This window comes from Limanda limanda, chromosome 2, assembly GCF_963576545.1.
Source record: "Limanda limanda chromosome 2, fLimLim1.1, whole genome shotgun sequence".
NCBI lineage: Eukaryota > Metazoa > Chordata > Actinopteri > Pleuronectiformes > Pleuronectidae > Limanda > Limanda limanda.
In genome coordinates, this window is record NC_083637.1 from 10,097,698 (window position 1) to 10,114,136 (window position 16,439).

Sequence of the window (16,439 nt, forward strand, 5' to 3'; positions counted from 1 at the left end):
TGGAAGTCAACCTGAGAAGCTAAACTTGAACGAGGACATCCAGAGGGGCACAGAGAGACAGCTCACCTTCAAAGTAAAAGTTCAGGAGGCCGGAGGTTTGATTAGATTGATGAGTGACCCTTTCTCCTTGTGCTAGTTGGTAGGGAAAATGTAATTTATTTGATCACCGAATATAAACTAGGTTTTGCATGAATTTTCAGAATAATATTAAATTAAATGTCCCACACTGTAATTCTTGTAAGGCATCAGAAGCCAAGGTTGGAAACCACTGGGTTATTCTCTAATAGGTTTTAAATGCCTGTTAAATCATCTAGTATCTAAAATAAATGAAAAGTAAATTTACTAAAATATATTAAAATGTGTGTGCCATACACCAGGGCTACAGCTGGTTTAAAAATCAAGACTGCTGAGAGGACAATAATCTTAAGGATTACAGAAATTGAAGCATGACCACACATTACATTAATAAAACTATAAAAATGGATCCACGATCTGACTCGCAATCAGTCATATGGTCCATGATCACATTATAGAATAATTGGTGCATCTGTCTCCCCACATGTGAACTTTGTTGTCAGTGATTAGCAAATCATTTCTCCTTCAAATGTCTTGTTTTATAGTATCAACCATCCACAACCCAAAGATATTCAGTTAATCATAGTTTAACGTTTTTGAACTGTCACTGCAGGAGTGGAGTTGTTTGTTGACGACTCAGCATTAAAGGATTCATGGTCCTATTCAAAAGGGCCTAACTAAACTACACAGCCTCAGTTTCTGAACTTACTGATCTGTCTGTGCTATAGTTGTCCACATTCACAAAATGTAATAGTTCTACAATTAAAAACACAAACAGTAGTTTAGTCATTTACATTTTTTATTAAATCTGTCAGGTTGTTTGCATTAGACGGTCTCCTGGATGGGGGGCTCGTAGCCGTCAGCCCTCTCCACCTTGGCTCCAGTGTCGTCACTGGTCGTCTTTGCTGCACCGCTGGCACCACCCTCGCCATGGAGCTCCATGAGTTTACCCACTGCAACAGAAGACAAGGCTTTTAGCTCAGTCCGACCATAAAAGTCACTGGATATTAACAAATTACATGTTTAAGTGAAATACTGCGGTGATTAAGCAGCGACCTTTCACCTCAGACATGTTTTGAGGTTACTGAGCCCAAGAGAGGGAATGTCAGCTGACCTCAATGGGCAGTAATCAGGTGATCATGTGGGACCGAAACAATATGTAATAATAAGTTTCACTTACACTCAAACTTGGGCTTCTTGAGCATCTTGACCTTGCGGACGTAGACGTCATGTAGAGGGTAGATGGACTGGCAGGCCTTCTCAATGTCCTTGCCAACGCTGTCGGGGATCCTGAAATACGACAACATACAACAAATTAATCCAAAATCAGCAAAACCAAAGACATACATTTCCAGTCACAGCTCAAAATCAAATGAGTGCAGCCATCTTGAATCAATTACAACACTGCCGGACATTTCTTGAACATGCAGTAATAATAAATCATAGAAACTGTACACGACTTACATTTTGTTGACGACTTCCTTCAGGTCATTGGTCTGGACCTCACGGGTCATGATTTCCATCATCTTCTTGCGGATCTGACGGACCTGCTGGTGCTGGGCGTAGGAGGTCTTCCTGATCTGGTTGTTGCGCTTCTTTGTGAAACCCACGCAGAACAGACGCAGAAGGTAGCCGTCGGTGGTCTTGACATCGACATGAGCCTCAATCATAGTCTGAGTGGAGAGAAGAACATCAGCACCAGTTAGAAACCAGGATAAAAAGATTTATCAAACTTCTTTCTTTGCCCTTAATACGTGATCACAATTGAACTGGGTTTATCAAGTTGTCATGTAATTATATTCTATAAAAGAAAATCCACAGAACAACAAAGAGGTGTATATGATGCTTTTAATCAAGATCACCTTATGGCCAATTTTGCCTTCCCCTTTAAATCAATGAAATAGGAATGTGGTCTGTCAAGATAAGAAAGTTGCGTTCAAAACTCAAATTAGTCACTGCTGCACTGTTTAAGTTTCAATGCCCCTATATTCACCTTAAACATTACTGAGCAGAGGATACCCTTCTACTTTATTTCTACATAGCTTTCATGGAAACAGTGTTTACTGTCCATATTTGATTAAGTTCTCTCCTTATAAATATGAAGATACCATAACACTTTCAACAAGCCTTGGAGGTTAAAACAAACTAAGCCTGGGAATCATGAATCTTCTTGAACAATGTTTCCCAGACTTTGATAAGAATTGTTGCTCTTTTGAACTCGTTTTTTCAAAACTGTTAACCCTACAAATCATGATTAATCCCCTTAAATACTCATGATTCATACTTAGATAACCAACCGTGTATTATATTGAATTGTCTCCATTAACGAAAGGAGAGACCGGACAAATTAAAATGACCCATCAATGTCCTTCGATTGAATTTATTATTATTAATTGGCCCATTAGTTGCACCCAGAAGCTCTTTAACAACTTTCCACAGTTATTTGACTGGAGTTTATTTAGCACCTAGAGAAGATTGTTCAATGGCCGTTTCATAAAATGTCTTGAGAATCTGAAGCTTCATATCACTGATGCTCCAGTGAAAGAACTATTCCTAAAATAGGCCAACCCAATTCTCTCCTAATAAATCAAAGATTGCTTCATTATTAACCTATTTTTGAGGAATACAACCGTGTCAATTTTTCTCATCCTGTAACCAAGATTTTCAGAACTGATAAGTTAATGTTAAGTTAATATTGGTTTAGTAATGTAGCCAAAGTCCTTCAGCACCAAACCTAAAATGAAACATGAAGATTCCAAGTTCCTTTTTTTAAAAACAACCATTACCTGCCACTTCTTGACCATGGAGCACATCTTGTCGCGGGTCAGGTCCATGCCGTGGAAGTTGGTGAGGCAGTTCTTGCCCTGAACATCCTCGGTGATGAGCTTGAACTTGCGGCAGGCCACCTCGTCGTTCTGCAGGTCAGCGAGACTCACCTCGAACACACGTCCCTTCAGACCATCGGAGGCAATTCCTGGAGGAGCGCAAGAGAAACAAGTTAAAAAAGGGAAATGACGTGGACCTGTCGCACTGGGAGTAATGATCAGGGTTCATACACATTTTGACCAATGGATTTCCATGACTTTTCAATAACTTTAAACCAAATTTCCATGACCGAACATTTTGTGAAATCTCGGTGTATACACGAAAAAGTGACAAAATGCAGTATTCAAACTAACAATGAGAATTCCAAGGCATACAGTATACCTTAAATGACACAAACTCAAGTATGCCTGCCTATATTTTGAGCATATTTCTTTAAAAGCATATGAATTATTTAAAACTCAGCGTAAATGAACTAGGGATGGGCATTCGATTCAATTGCCTAAATCGATCGTCTATTAATTATGCCCATCCCTAAAATGAACGACATGAAAATATGAATATAACAAATTTCCATGACTTTTACAAATCTTTTGGGAGATTATTTTTTCCCATGATCGTACGAACCCTGAATGATGATCAGTGGAATGGGTGGAAATGTGGCAATGATAATCTGTTGATCTCATTTAGCACATATTCATATTGGAAGCATGGTCTTATAATCACATGTCTACTGCTCATTTACATCCCATTTTATAGACACGTTCTTAATGGCAGCCCCATGAACAGAACCCAGAAACACAATATCACACATGTGACTAAATAACACCATGAATACTTACTGGTTCCCTGAGTCCTGGTGACCAAGGTCTTCCCAATGTTGCGGATGTTGAACATGGCGGGTGCCTTGACATCGTACCAGTCCTTCTTGGAGAAAGGGTCCACGCTGCAGAGGAAGGAGAGCAGGTTACATGACGGGACATTACAACCAGCAGGTCCGCAGCGTCCATGTGAGAGCACGGATCAGTCCGCCTGGTGAGCAGGCTTCAGCGGGTAAACCGGTTAACCAAGCCCCGACTTTTGGGAACCAGTCCAGCTGGCGTGAACCAGCATGGAGGTGTTGGAATCTACCAAACCAACTCACTGGAGATCAGTCAAAACAACCAGGTTATCTTAATAGCATTTGTTAGCTTGCTGTTGGCTAGTTTGACTGCCATGCTAACGACTAAGCTAAGCTAACGCCATGCTAACATTTGGCTCATATCGTCGCTGTTTGCACACGCAAGGGAAATATCTCATATTTATCAACTCACTCGAACGTATTTAAATTAAACACACGTTTGTTTAAATCGTCCCCAGCCGTGACTTCACGCTTCAGGGTGAAACTAGCCTGCATGCTACCGGGGCTCTAGCGTCACTGAGGCCGGCGCCGATGAGCCGAGCACCGGCCCCCCGGACATCATCCACCTCTAATCGGCTTCATCCTTCACATTTTTCGCACCCGAGCGGCCCCGGTGAAAGGGAAGAACCATGTTCGGTGTGGCTGAGCGTAAATGGGCTACTTACATCTTCTTCTTGGCACCTTTCTTGCCGCCTTTGGTCAGCCTCTTATTCTTGCCGACTGCCATGTTGGCTACAGGGAGTGAAAGAGGAAGAAGGAGGAAATCCCGCGAGAGTTAAAGCATCAGAAACCCGAGATTTGAGTGAGATCTCGCGTTTCTTTGCGGCCCCCTCGGGCTCCCCCTGCTGGTGGAAACTAATATCTTTCTTCTGTGTGGTCTATGGAGCTAAATACTTTATATTCTATGGAGCTAAATACTTTATATTCTAAGAAGTTTATTCACAGATAATAAAGACAGTGACGTTTAATTATTACTGTATAGCTTTGATAACTTATAACTTTTCTCCTTGCACTGTGTACCCTGTACAACACTCCGCTCCATATACACTTACTTTACATCATATGTGATATGTGTTCATATAAACCATATTGATTTTATATATCATTTTATACAATAATATTGTCTTTTGCACACTCTGTCTACATATTCTTACACTCATAGTATATTATATTACCTATTGTATAGTCAAATACTTATATTCATACCTCTACTATATATCATATATTATATCATACTCTCTGTATATTCTTTGTATACATAAGTCTATATACACATATTTATACATGTGTACATGTTATAATTATTATTATTATATTACTATTACTATTATTATATATACTGTTGCTGCCATTATTACTATATACTGCTATTATATTGGTATAATTACTATACTATATATACTGTACTATTTTTATATACTGTCTAACAATAACATTACCATCATATCATCAGCAATATTACCATCATATTGCCACTGCACCTTATCTACCTATTTTATTTAATTTTATCTTGTGCTTCTGTTTTTTATTCTTTCTACCTCAATATTTTTTATTTTATTCTACTGTATTGTATTTTATTGTATTCAAATATACCGGCTGCTATGACAACTTAATTTCCCTTCGGGGATGAATAAAGTACTCTATCTATCTATCTATCTATCTATCTATCTATCTATCTATCTATCTATCTATCTATCTATCTATCTATCTATCTATCTATCTATCTATCTATCTATCTATCTATCTATCTATCTATCTATCTATCTATCTATCTATCTATCTATCTATCTATCTATCTATCTATCTATCTATCTATCTATCTATCTATCTATCTATCTATCTATTAACATAACTTAATTTTGAGTACTGGCAAATTGTATGGATTGGACTGATGAAGTTCATCCATTTTGATCCAAACTAAAATAACAAAAAACAAACATGATATAAAATATTGAACTATTAACATGATAAATTACTTGATACTACACGTGGTTGTGTACATGTGCAGCCTGCTTGTGTTTGTATGGGTGATATATGCAGTCAATGTTTCAGTCTGCCAATGATTGATAATTTGATATTTTTTGAGCAGACCACATTGCAACATAATACATAGTATAATATAATATTAAATCAAATTATAATATAGATATATATATATATTATATTATAAAGATAAAAGAAAACAGGACCGATTATTGAATGATGCAAAAAAGCGATTGGAGGAAATAGGACTTACTAAGCGTCCCTGTCAATAATTCTGCAAAAAACGGTTTTGATTACAAACGCCAGCCAGAAACATATGAAGGATATGTATTTATATATTTTTTTATTTATATATATTTATATAAAGTATCTTGAGAAAGTGTGCATATGTGTTTTAAGGACTTCTGTTGGGGGGTATATATGTTACAGATAAAGCAAAAAATTACTTTGTTCTCTGTTTCTGAATTCTTTTGAAATATACATGATTTTTAAAATGAAAAACATATAAAGCTTTTTTTTTTTAATACAAGTATCTTGGAACGGTGCCATGATCCTTGATCCTTGACCCCCCCCCCATCAGGACGAGCCAGTCTCTAGGTGTGTTCACGTCATGAAGGTGTGTTATCCTCCCATTCTGTTGCTGTAACAAAGGGGAGAATGTTGTCTGTTGGTAAATCACGGGTGCAGTTTACCCTTCCTAAATGTAGCAATGTTTAAAATCAACAACCCTGCAATTAATTCCACTTTGATGACGTCTAGAAGAGTTGATTCAACGTCACAATCGTTTGAAATGATGCAGAATCATAATGTATTTTATAGAGGCAATGGTATTTAAGTGTCCCCTCATTGATTAAAGTGGGGTGGACAAAATAATAAAATAAATACCTGTCAGTTATGAGTCTGCTTTAGTTTTAGCTGGGTGTACCTAATAAACTGGCAACAGAGTGTTAAATTCAAAATGTAAAATCTATTCATAGTTGTCAGTGTTTGTGAGGGGTATTCATACGGATGATGCAGGCAGACTGGGATGTTATATTCCATGTTTATTACTATTCCTCAGGGTGTTAAATGACAGTTGATTAGACAGTTGGTGAAGTCAACACACTTGTATGTTCCTATCTGAAGAAGGAAATGAAAGTGCAGCAAATAAACTAAATTTGTCAATGGTATATTAATGGCTTAAGTTAGAGGTTTGGTCTGTTTGGAGTTGTCTGTCTTCACCATTAATGCACTTTTCTCAGATTTCAGTGTATTTTCAAATTAATCTTTATTGCTTTAGCCAGACACCTGCTGAAAATGCAGCTTTTTGCTATCACTCAATGATTTAACTGTAGTTTTATATCCTAGGTTATTTGCAGAAATCATAATCTTATGCTAGGACTGAAAGACTTTAAAACAAGGGACGGCAGGAAGAGAGCAAAAGAAGATCATTATCTCTACAGAGCCCTGTTAAAAAAATAATGAGGCAGGTTTAATGTTCGATCCTAAAGGTCAGCAAAGGCTTATCGAGGTCTAATTTTTTGAGGAGTCTACATTTGAGCTGCGGAAAACGAGTCCTCTGATTTCAGGTCATTACATCAGAGACGGGGCCCCTGCGTCTCTCGGGTGGTGCTGCTGGCTTCCATGACTCCCGGGCTCCCAGAGGCCTCGGCTACAGTTTACTGCGAGGTCAGTGGCAACGGTGACGCCAGCTGCCTCCGGGACGACAACACTCGTAGCTGCTGGGGCCGTCCTCGCAGAGACAAATCTGAAGTCACCTGTGTGAGCAGAGGAAAAAGGACGAGACAAATAAGACACAGGCGTTATTAGAGAACTGTATCCATTGCGTCATCACTTTCTCGTTTGTATTTGATTGTGATTCTCCCCCTAATGTGATATCCGACATGGGACGACCTGTGCCCGTCCTCCACTTGGCTACATCTCACGTCACGGGTTATTGGAGATGATTTGAAAAGGCAAGCAGTGCAGAGCTGTCACTTTGCTTTAATGTTTGGGTTTTCATTCCCTCGGCTGCATGATGTCTGTCAATGTGCTTTTGTGCTTCAGAAGAAACAAAGTTCAACATGTCAAACCCCCCCCCCGCTCTGTGTGTTGTCGCAGCGCAAAGCAATGATTGATACAAGTCTCCCTGTGGCGGTTTATACTGTAGGTATGTTTGATTATTTATGGCATTTGTGCAGTTGGTATAATCTGTGGCATGATTTATAGTTTTTCAGATTCTTTTATATAAAGTCATATAATATCTTAAAAGTAAGGGTTCCAATGGGTTAAGGGTTTATTGTTCTGCCAAACAGTTTGTAGCCATGTATCATAGGAGGTCAAATACACACCAGGTTCAGTGTCTTAACTACAGCAACAAAAAGGAGAGGAGAAAGACCAGCGGAGACATACTGTGAAGGTGTTTGACGAGGTGATGGACATTCAGAGCTTCCTGATGGTTATCTGTGAGCGACACGTCCTTCAGAACCAGGTCAGATCTGTAAGTGACTGCACAGATCAGCTCCTGCACCGGGAGTTTGAAACCCTTTACGATTTAGAGCAGCCTGTTATAAGAATCAGAATCAGAATCAGAATCAGAATTATTTTATTTGCCAGGTATGTTTGCACATACGGGAAATTGCCTTGGTGTCATTGGTGCACTACTTTTGAACATAAAACAACAATATAAAAAACAACAATATATAAGAAATAGAATAAAATAAAATAGAATAAAATAAAGTATATACATAAATACAGTAACAGAGTAACATGCAATAAACCTGCATAATTTGCAAATGTTAGCATACAAACTATAATAATATTCTGACCAATATTGTGCGGTTGTGCTTTGTTTAAAATGTTAAAGGAGACATCTTAGGAACATATCTGTACTTTTTGTATCCATGTACGTATTGTTGTTATTTTTGTTCGGTTTTGCTGACTTTTATCTCGTGCACCTGACTGCAAGTCAACTTTCCAACCTGGAATAATAAACGACCAAACATCTGTCTGTCATTCTTCCTGTGGGAAAGCAAATCCGCAGCATGGCTTCAACTTTCAACTTGAACCGCAATATTGACTTTGCATTTGCATATATGTGACTGTGCAGAGAAAATGGCCGGTGTATATGTGATCTTTGTTTTCACTGAATGTGTCACTGTACACCTGCTTTCAGACATTCCCAGAGCACTGGAGATCCTACGAGTGATACCCCCCCGGACTTCTCTGCCTGGGTTCTCCTGAGGTCATGTCTGAAAACGGCTTATGTGATGGGAGTGTGTGAGAAGGAGTGAAGGTTTTGTCAGGTCCCGAACACAGCTCAGTCAACACGAGTTTCGCATCGACTCTCTCATCTCTAAAGGCTGCTGCACACTAGAGGGTTTTCAACTCTATTACTGATTTTAACAACGTGGGAGACAACAGACATAATGACAGATTTAACCGATTTTTAATCTTATAATCTTCAGAACACACACACACACTGGACGATTTGGCCAGAACGTCCGAAAACGTCATCCTCGCCTTCATCTTCCGTTTGTTAATGGCGGTTGGCAAACAACGTAGGAACATTACCACCACCCTCTGAACTGGAGTGTCTTCTTACTTCGGCTGAAAGACAAACATGGAGGAGTCTTGTGTTAGGTTTTAAAGCGTAACATACAACTATACATTTTGAAACAGGAGCTGGAGGTGAGTTGTAAATGTAGAGGTACGTAACTTCCTGTTGGTGACCCCTTCCCGGACACCTCCCTGCTGATTATCAAGATCGGGGAAGATTCCCACTCAATCGGTAGCATTAAGATTACTTTGTAAAACCCCCCACACTTTAGGATTAGTTGGGCAGATAATCAGCGTCAGGTGATCTCCAGTCAGGAACGCCCTTTGCGATTGTCTGAAGGGGGGGATTCGATTATATCCTCTAGTCTTGTGAGCCGCAGCCCTGAAGCCTTTTTTTTACTTATTTTTATTTCCTTTTATCGAATACATTCATACAGTTCATCATTTTTAACATGAAATTAGCTACCACGGGTACAAGTCTTAGTTTAATGGGGTTAACTGTCCATGTATGTCTCAGGCCCAAGCCATCAGGATCCAGACATATCAGAATTAAGTTACTCATTAACATAGTCCACAAACACAGTACATCTCACATAACATTACATGAAGACAATATTCTGAAGCTTCTTTTTGAATATACATTTATTTTGGGCCTTCATTGGACAGGCCAGAGAGTTTAGTGGTGAAAGCCTAAAACAGTTTTTCTCCTTAAAAATGAATGATACAATTGCAACAACTAGCAGCAACAATTAGCATCTGCAAATCAATCCAAGAATAATGCCAAGGAGAACCAGGGGCCCATGAGCACATGTTCAGCCCCTGGGGCATTGAAACGGGTCAGTCCGGCTCTGGTGTGACTACCTGATTAGATCTATACGTGTGTGTGTGTGTGTATGTGTGTGTGTGTGTGGGTGCGTGTGCGTGTGGGTGCGTGTGCATGTGTGTGTGTGCGTGTGTGCACGTGTGAGTGTGTGTATGCGTGTGTGTGTGTGCGTGTATGCATGTGTGTGTATATGCATGTGTGTGTGTGTGTGTGTGTGTGTGTGTGTGTGTGTGTATGCATGTGTGCGTGTATGCATGTGTGTGTGTATGCATGTGTGTGTGTATGCATGTGTGTGTGCGTGCGCGTCGTGCACCTGAACGTCTCACCTGCCCTCCAGCCGGAGCAGCGCCAGCTCCGCACTGCGCATGCTCCGCAGGCTGAACGGCTTCACTGTCATGGCGGTGGCGAGCTGAAGCTGCCGGGGGAGAATCAGGAAGAGAACGCGGCGCCGCTGGGTCTCATCGCTGACATTTCACACCGAAGTGCTGCGGAGCTCGCCGGGGAGGCACCGAGCTCACACACACACCCCGGTCCTCCATCGACTTCTCCCGGGAGGTCGCTACACTGGGACTCGCCTCCTTCCCCCCCTTCTTTCTTTTTTTTGGACTCTCCTCTCCAGTTGGTGAGTTTCTGTGTCGCGCAGCTACCTGTCAACTTCCACCCGGAGACACGTCCAAGTCCCCGTGTCCCCTTGTCCCCCCGGAGACCGAGCTCCGGCTCACCTGCCCCGGCTCGTCCCCTCCTACCTGCCCCGGCTCGTCCCCTCCGTCTTCCAGCGGCGCCTGGTATCGAGTTACGCAGCGGGGAAGAGGAGCTTGCTCACCCCGGAGAGGAGCCAACAAACACCCGGGCAGCGGTGCCTCCTCGCCCGCTCTCCAGCTCCATTCCCCCCGGTGGTGTTGTGGATGGGGACGGCAGCGTTTAGTAGACCGACCACCACCCACTTGAAGGGGACTTAAACCCCCTCGCTTCTCCCTCTCCTCCCGACGCCGGCTGCACCTCCACCACCACCACCGCCGGGGGAAGGTGAACAGGTGCCTCACCTGTGAACGCCACCTGTCCCGGTCCGTCCTTCCGCAGCCATGGCTAGCGAGGAGGCGGCGGGGGTCGCTGCTGCTGCTTCGCCCGGGGATGGCGAGGACGGGAGACCACCGGGCTCCGGGCAGCTCGTCCCCGCGGTGCCCATCCGGGGGATCAGGATGAAATTCGCCGTGCTGGCCGGCCTGGTGGAAGTTGGGGAAGTTTCCAACCGGGACATCGTGGAGACCGTGTTCAACCTGGTAAGCTGATTATGGGAGCTCAGGGTTAGGCCTGGGAGAGACGGCTCTGTCCCGGTGGAGCAACATGCGGGGCTGACATTGTTATTCTCTGGAGTTGCACTTTACTTTAGCACCGGTTTATATTTAACAATCATCTACCTGAGTGAGAATATGAAGGGAAACATTGCAATGACCCATAAACACTTATTACCCTTGGTTATAATATTTCACAGGCGGAGCTAGGGTTTTTGTGAATGGAGGGGGGGCACAATTTACTTAGGGGGCCCAATTATGAGTCCAACATTCGTGCACAATTCTAAAATCAGTAAAATGCACGTTCGAGTCATTTCTTGTTCCCTGTTACTTATATTACTGTGAACAAATCCACATTGAGTATATTTGGAAATTTGTGCACTTAAATTAAAACATTTTTGGGTCAAATTTATTGTTAGTAAGTGGCAAGTTTTTAAAAATAGAAAAAGAAAAGGTTAGTTGCATGGACAGTTCCTCAGAAGTCTTCTCTGTTGCCTTTATTAACACTTAAATATTATGTTTCTCTTTATTTCAATTGTCATATTGTGTGTAGTGTGTTGTTAACACGTGTTGTTGCTTAGTGTTTAACTCAATCAGACACGATGACTAGTGTCGGGATCATCATGGCACACAAGCTGTAGCACAGTGGGTTGCTTTTTGTGACATATCCAGGTCAGTCACAGAGAGTGTGTGTGTGTGTGTGTGTGTGTTCATGCCTTATCTCTCTACTACCTGTTGCTCACCCTTAAACTCTTCACCCAGCGCTTTCCTCCTGTCTGAAGCCCCGATTAGCTCCTTCGGCTGTTGGAGTAATGACATGATTCTGCTGCACCTGCATGTGAATGAATGGAGCTACCCGTAACAAGGAAGTGTAGCGTGAAGGAGAGAGCGTGCTCGGTAGGAGAGAGAGAGAGAGAGAGGGAGGAGAGGTGAAGGAGGGAGGGAAGGTGAAGGCGAAACCTGCGGAACTGCTTTGTCACTGTGGCAACACAATGAGCGGAGTGGTTTTCAGAGAGGGAGGCTCGTCCTCCGTGTCCTCAGTCATGACACCAACCCCCCCCACACAGTGCTCTGGAGTGAACTGTAGTGAAAACTTCCCTTCATGTCATGAAGTTTTAACACCACAATACACAAAGTTATTCTATTATCCAGCTCGCGTGATAACCTTTAGTCGTTGTAGCTGCTAAATGATTAATTCAATTCATGTTCTTATACAAATATTAGGTTTTATGATCACATTTTTGACTGATTAATAAGAAAGTACAGAAGTTCACACGCTGCTGAAACTATTTACAACAGGGATGGTGAGCTCCCAAAATCCAGTAAATTCATGAAATCATTAACTTAAATACAGAAGTCCTTGATTTTGAGGCAAGTCTTCTTATATGATATCCCAGTATACATGATATTGGGGTCTGGCCCGATTAGGTCTACCTATCAAACGTTTAAGTAATACAGTATTTTAAAATCAGACTCAAACTGGTGTTTCAAGGTCACTTGCTCTTGGCCTGGGGTGAGTCCTGCATAGAGTGTCTGCTCTTGACTAATATTAAGATCCACAGAGAGTTAATCCTCAAACAGGCACAGACAGGTTGATTCTGTGAGGAAATACATGTTTCTTAATACAACAAACAACATTATGAATGTCTGCAATAGAACCTGGAATCATTGCCAGTTGTGAATTTGAATAAATACAGGTTGATATCGGTTTCGAAGAGAAAACAATATTGGTATAAACCCCTAAAAAAATCCTTTATTTTAATTAGAGGTAAATATTGGTTGGAATAATTGTGTCTGCAAACCAGTTCTGTGTGTCAGTTATTACTGATGAGAGAGAAGGAGAAACCTGCCACTGCAAATAGGAACTAGGAAAATAAAGTGAAAAAAACAGGAAATATTGTTTTCTCTTTCCAAAAACAGCTAGAGGAGGCCACCAATTAGTGCATGTTTTGTTGTATTTTCTCTGGTCTGGAAAAAAGTCATTAATATTTCACCAAATGAGCTGGAGAGACAACCCGGCATATGTTTGGACAGAAATATCAGAGAGCAGCTCTGTTGGGTCCCTGGGACCCCGTGTTTTGCTTGGTCAGCATCATTTCAGGGCTTTTAGAGACGACACTGTGCATTTCATTAAACTCACATCGTCTCACGCTGCACATCTTGCTCCAGGCTCACTGCACGACTCCTGCACTGCTTTTGGTTGAATGCAACATTTTCTCAAGACAATAACCTAAAAAAATGGATATTGTGACCTAAAATAGTGTTTGTTGTGATTTGTGACACATGTGCTTGGATTATAAACACCAGGATTTGCTTTTTTTGAAGAAAGGAACTCATTATGGTGGCTCTGTTTCTGCCTGGAGTCAGGACATTACTAAAGGGAGAGGAAGAGTGCATCTCATGTCTGTAGTCACTGGAGTTGTACCTTATGCTATGTTGTTGGTTTCCCTCCGTGTCAACCGCTACTATTTGTGTGTCAGATGAAAGTGAAAGTAAAGTGATCCAGCTAAGTAGATGGAACTATTTTTGTTGTCCTCTTTAAAATAACTTTATTTAAACTGGTATCCAGGAAACGCAATCACATGAACTGTAGTTAGACACAGTCTCATATTCACCTGCTGAGGAACATTAGTTGTCTTGTCATGGCTTGTCAGGTCTTACTTGTCTTGATTGACAAAGACAGTCTGTTTAAAACACTCATTGGACTGGAAGCAATACATTACATAGAGTTTACAAAGTGTTTTGACATCAAAGCAAGAAAAGTAAATAGAAGCTTGAACACATAAAAGCAGTAATGTGTCAATAAAAATAAATAAATAAAAAACTACTATTTCATTTATATACATTTCATTTTTCATTATTTATAATCACTGATAGTTATGTGACTTTTATGCAATGGGTTCAGTTGTGCAGCGTCCGGGAACCATGCATGATCTCACAAAGCAGGCAGCGCTCTTCTATTTCACAATTTGATATACATATTTGTAACTAAATGTTTAGTTAAATGTATAAAATATATATAATCCAATTTATCTGGGTCCTGTGAAGATTGATCAAACTTGTCTTCTAACCCTTTTTCTATTAAAACCGTGTAAACTATCTTTTACACCGGGGGTTACTTGATTCTGCTGAGAATAAACATCCTGCTTCACACCTCTGCTGGTTTCTGTCACTTTCATTGTTTAGTCTGCGGATTCACATAACCCCCAAAACCATTGAGATAAGACACGAGGCATCACCCAGCCCACAGGATCACTACAGCTGATTATACAGTATGTGTCCTGCACCTCACAGACAGAGACGGGTGAACAAAAGTAGCCAGAGCCACAATTGGACGCCTATTCCTGGCTACCTGTCAGATGTCCTGTCCGATGGTCCCCGGGCTGTAGTGTGGTGTGTCAGCTCTTAAGTCTTTTGAGCTCTGGAAATATTTGACCTTTTTTCCCCAGTAGTTACTTTACTCGATCTTGTAAGGCACGTGGCCTGCAGTCCCAGTGTGTGTGTGTGCTGTGGGTGTGTGCACTGTGCTGAAAGTGGCTACCCACAGTGCTACAGGAAGCGGCAGGTTGGATTTTCTTGGTCTCTCAACCGAAACAAATGATGAAAGCTGCAAGGAGCTGCAAAGTTGGGTTTCAATTCTCAGGTGTGTTGTCTGGAACAACACTAACCACTGATTTATCCGTCTACGTCAGTCGACAGACAACGGTTGGCAGACAATTTTGAAAAAAGTGAATGCAGGGCAATGAGAAGTTGCAGATTTGATACAGAACATGAACTTGTATAGGATAAAAAGATGTGAAAGAAAAAGCAAATATTTCTGTCTTTAAAGCCTATGATCCAGTTTTAGGACACATCCGAGGGCACAATGACTATTAGAACCTGATGAAAGAGTTCACAGGTCAAGGTGCTAAGACCTTTATGATAATCGTGTATATTTGTAATGAAAATATGAAAAAATTAATGTTTCCTCACTCTTAACAGATGCTCCACCTTCATCTGCCTAGCTCAGATCTATTTCTGTGTCAACTTGCAATGCAGTAAATCGCCTTATAAAACAATAAAAGTCTGATGCAGCATGACCTGTTTGCTCAATCTATTCTGATACCAGTGTTTCTGTGAAAGAGCCGACGGGGCCTGATATTATCTGGCTTCCATTTTATCGTTTGAGCCGCGGTTATCCTCTCAAATTAAATATGGGCTTTAATTTGGAGTCATCGGCTGCACAGAGCAGAGCTGCTTTTTATCACAGAGCTCTGTAAACCATTGACCAAGAGAAAGGTCTCTGGTTATAGCGATGACACAATGTTTTCCCTACATTTAGTTTACCATTAAGTGTATACTGCAAAGTAGGGCTGCGGGATACGTCCAAAATCAAGAGGTCATTTCACATCAAGATAACGATGTCATTATGCGTAACACAAAATGTTTCTCGACCCAGTAAATTGGCGTAAAGTGTCTCTGGGACTGTAACTTGTCTCCTTCCGTCTTCAAGTGTCTTTTCCTTCATGCTGTGCTGCATCCTGCATTATTCTGGTTTATGTTTTGTTATGGGATCACCAAAGTACCTTTATGTACTTGCGGCTCCATTCATAGACACTTTAAATGTTTCACGCAATGTGGATTTAGAATAAAAGAATACACCTTGTCAGTTGCTCTGTGTAATTCTATTTGTGTGAAAATCACTGTTTGTTCAGTGTTATTTCTCGGTGTGTCGGAACATTCACAGCATCTGTTTGATTTTTATGTTGTAGCCCACTTTCTCCTCGGTTTTTCTGATGTTGACACTGAGGATCCTCCGGTGAGACAGGCTGTCACAAGTGAAATTATTTGTTCTAAACTGCGTCCTCACCGATTATTTACTCACCACCGCACAAAGGAACCATGCAAGTTTAGTTGCTGCTTTACTTTTGGTAATAGTGGATTTCGGCAGATTCTTCCGTGACTAACCAGGAGCTCTGGCTGGCGACTGTTATTTGTGAGATAACTTGTAAAAACTGAGGTAACT

General features: G+C 41.2%; 2 protein-coding genes across 2 annotated transcripts in view; one reads left to right on the plus strand and one right to left on the minus strand.

Annotated features, from left to right (window-relative positions):
- Positions 1-856: 856 nt before the first annotated feature.
- Positions 857-4,554, minus strand: rps3a (ribosomal protein S3A). Its single transcript, XM_061091115.1, has 6 exons — positions 4,465-4,554; positions 3,741-3,844; positions 2,862-3,049; positions 1,540-1,748; positions 1,256-1,365; positions 857-1,028 (listed from the first exon to the last, which is right to left on the minus strand). Exons 1-6 carry the CDS (start codon positions 4,524-4,526, stop codon positions 901-903), a joined length of 801 nt encoding a protein of 266 aa, XP_060947098.1. The 5' UTR covers positions 4,527-4,554; the 3' UTR covers positions 857-900.
- A 5,984-nt stretch (positions 4,555-10,538) lies between these two features.
- The window catches only part of lrba (LPS-responsive vesicle trafficking, beach and anchor containing), a 180,744-nt gene continuing 174,843 nt past the window's right edge, over positions 10,539-16,439 (plus strand). The window contains exon 1 of the mRNA XM_061086902.1: positions 10,539-11,422. Within this exon, the coding sequence (XP_060942885.1) occupies positions 11,225-11,422 (198 nt within the window). The 5' untranslated portion in view covers positions 10,539-11,224. The remainder of the gene's footprint in view (positions 11,423-16,439) is intronic.

Coding starts and splice junctions, on each gene's coding strand:
- rps3a (XM_061091115.1), bottom strand. CDS start 4,526: ATGGCAGTCGGCAAGAATAAGAGGCTGACCAAAGGCGGCAAGAAAGGT. Junction 3,050..3,740: donor CACCAGGACTCAGGGAACCA/GTAAGTATTCAT, acceptor GCGCTCCTCCAG/GAATTGCCTCCGATGGTCTG. Junction 1,749..2,861: donor CCATGGTCAAGAAGTGGCAG/GTAATGGTTGTT, acceptor CTCTCCACTCAG/ACTATGATTGAGGCTCATGT.